Source organism: Borostomias antarcticus (assembly GCF_949987555.1).
Source record: "Borostomias antarcticus genome assembly, chromosome: 2".
In the NCBI taxonomy this organism is placed as follows: domain Eukaryota; kingdom Metazoa; phylum Chordata; class Actinopteri; order Stomiiformes; family Stomiidae; genus Borostomias; species Borostomias antarcticus.
This window is the reverse complement of record NC_140235.1, coordinates 25,006,786-25,009,285: the sequence shown is the minus strand read 5'-3', so window position 1 is coordinate 25,009,285 and position 2,500 is coordinate 25,006,786. Positions and strand designations below refer to the sequence as shown.

The following is a 2,500-nucleotide window of genomic DNA, read 5'->3' as shown; positions in this document are numbered from 1 at the left end:
TGTCCCGCCCCACAGTGGAAAGCAGTGCCTGATTGGTTCGTGTACTTAGTGACGTAAAATACAGGCTGCTGCCGGCTGCCGCTCGCTAAACAAACGTGGCGGCTCCCGAAGCAACGAGTGGTAACGTTAACGTTAGAAGAATAAACGCAGCTATAAGTGCAGTTGTTGGAGAAATAGACTTAATCACAACACTCAAACAAGAACAAGAGTATGCACTAGCGGAGTTTCTCGGTGGAAAAGACGTTTTTGCCGTTCTTCCGACTGGATTTGGCAAACATTTGCTGAATGCTGATTGGCTGAAGGTGTTGTGTCTGTCAAGGCAAGTACCCCCGCCCACGAAATCGCTCGTTATGGGCCGAAGGCCAGACCGATATTGCGTAGCGAAGCAGTGAGCTCGCGAGATCGGGATGGTCATACCAGGCTACCATATACATGCTACACACATACATGTACCATATACATGCTACACACATACATGCACCATATACATGCTACACACATACATGCACCATATACATGCTACACACATACATGCACCATATACATGCTACACATGTACATGCACCATATACATGCTACACACATACATGCACCATATACATGCTACACATGTACATGCACCATATACATGCTACACACATACATGCACCATATACATGCTACAGACATACATGTACCATATACATGCTGCACACATACATGCACCATATACATGCTACACATATACATGCACCATATACATGCTACACATATACATGCACCATATACATGCTACACACATACATGCACCATATACATGCTACAGACATACATGTACCATATACATGCTACACACATACATGCACCATATACATGCTACACATATACATGCACCATATACATGCTACACATATACATGCACCATATACATGCTACACACATACATGCACCATATACATGCTACACACATACATGCACCATATACATGCTACACACATACATGCACCATATACATGCTACACACATACATGCACCATATACATGCTACACACATACATGCACCATATACATGCTACACACATACATGCACCATATACATGCTACACACATACATGCACCATATACATGCTACAGACATACATGTACCATATACATGCTACACACATACATGCACCATATACATGCTACACACATACATGCACCATATACATGCTACACACATACATGCACCATATACATGCTACACACATACATGCACCATATACATGCTACAGACATACATGCACCATATACATGCTACACACATACATGCACCATATACATGCTACAGACATACATGCACCATATACATGCTACACACATACATGCACCATATACATGCTACACATATACATGCACCATATACATGCTACACACATACATGCACCATATACATGCTACACATATACATGCACCATATACATGCTACAGACATACATGCACCATATACATGCTACACACATACATGCACCATATACATGACCAATAAAACAGATCTTGAATCTTGAATCTAGAAGAACATCGAGCTCCCCCAATGGAAGGGAAGGATCAGGTCAGTCCGTTCTGAGGTGTTTGTGGTGTGGTCCTCAGGTGGAGTACCGCACGCTGGCGGGCAGCCTGATAGACAACCAGCCGGTGGACAAGACCACCCACAAAATCGGCCACTTGGACCCGGACACAGAGTATGAGATCAGCGTGCTGCTGACCCGACCGCTGGACGGAGGAACCGGAGCCCCGGGACCCCCGCTGAGAGCCAGGACCAAGTGTGCTGGTGAATACCTCTACCTTTATACAAACACACACACACACACACACACACACACACACACACGCGCGCGCGCGCACACACACACACACACACACACACACACGCACACACACACACACGCACACTTTACATCATCTCTCTCTCTCTCTATTTCTCTCTCACACGCACACACACGTCCCGTGGACCCACCACCCGCGGGAGGAACTGTCGGGGTTGGGTGCGCTGCCAACTAGGTGGCGGTGAAGGCGGGGGACACCGACGGACCGGACCCGGGCGGCAAAGGCTGGCTCTGGGGACATGGAACGTGACCTCGCTGGGGGGGAAGGAGCCGGAGCTTGTGAGGGAGGTGGAGCGATACCAATTACACCTGGTGGGGCTAACCTCCACGCACAGCACCGGCGCCGGAACCAAACTCCTGGATAGGGGTTGGACCCTGTTCTTCTCCGGAGTTGCTCACGGTATGAGGCGTAAGGCAGGTGGGGCTATACTAGCTAGCCCCCAGCTGAGCGCCTCTGTGCTGGAGTTCACCCCAGTGGACGAGAGGGTCGCCTCCCTGCGCCTTAGGACTGTGGGGGGGGGGACTCTGACTGTGGTTTGTGCTTATGCACCGAACAGCAGTTCAGAGTACTCAGCCTTCCTGCAGACCCTGAGTGGAGTCCTTTTGGGGGCTCCTGCAGGGGACTCCAGTGTCCTACTGGGGGACTTCAATGCACA

The 2,500-nt window shown here is 48.9% G+C and overlaps 1 protein-coding gene across 1 annotated transcript in view; it reads left to right on the top strand.

The window, feature by feature from the left end:
- LOC311318019 (receptor-type tyrosine-protein phosphatase mu-like) overlaps window positions 1–2,500 on the top strand; it is a gene marked incomplete at its 3' end in the record, with an annotated part of 215,199 nt that overhangs the window by 86,493 nt on the left and 126,206 nt on the right. Inside the window, 1 exon segment of the mRNA XM_084449200.1 lies at window positions 1,609–1,789. Within this exon segment, the coding sequence (XP_084305326.1) occupies window positions 1,609–1,789 (181 nt within the window).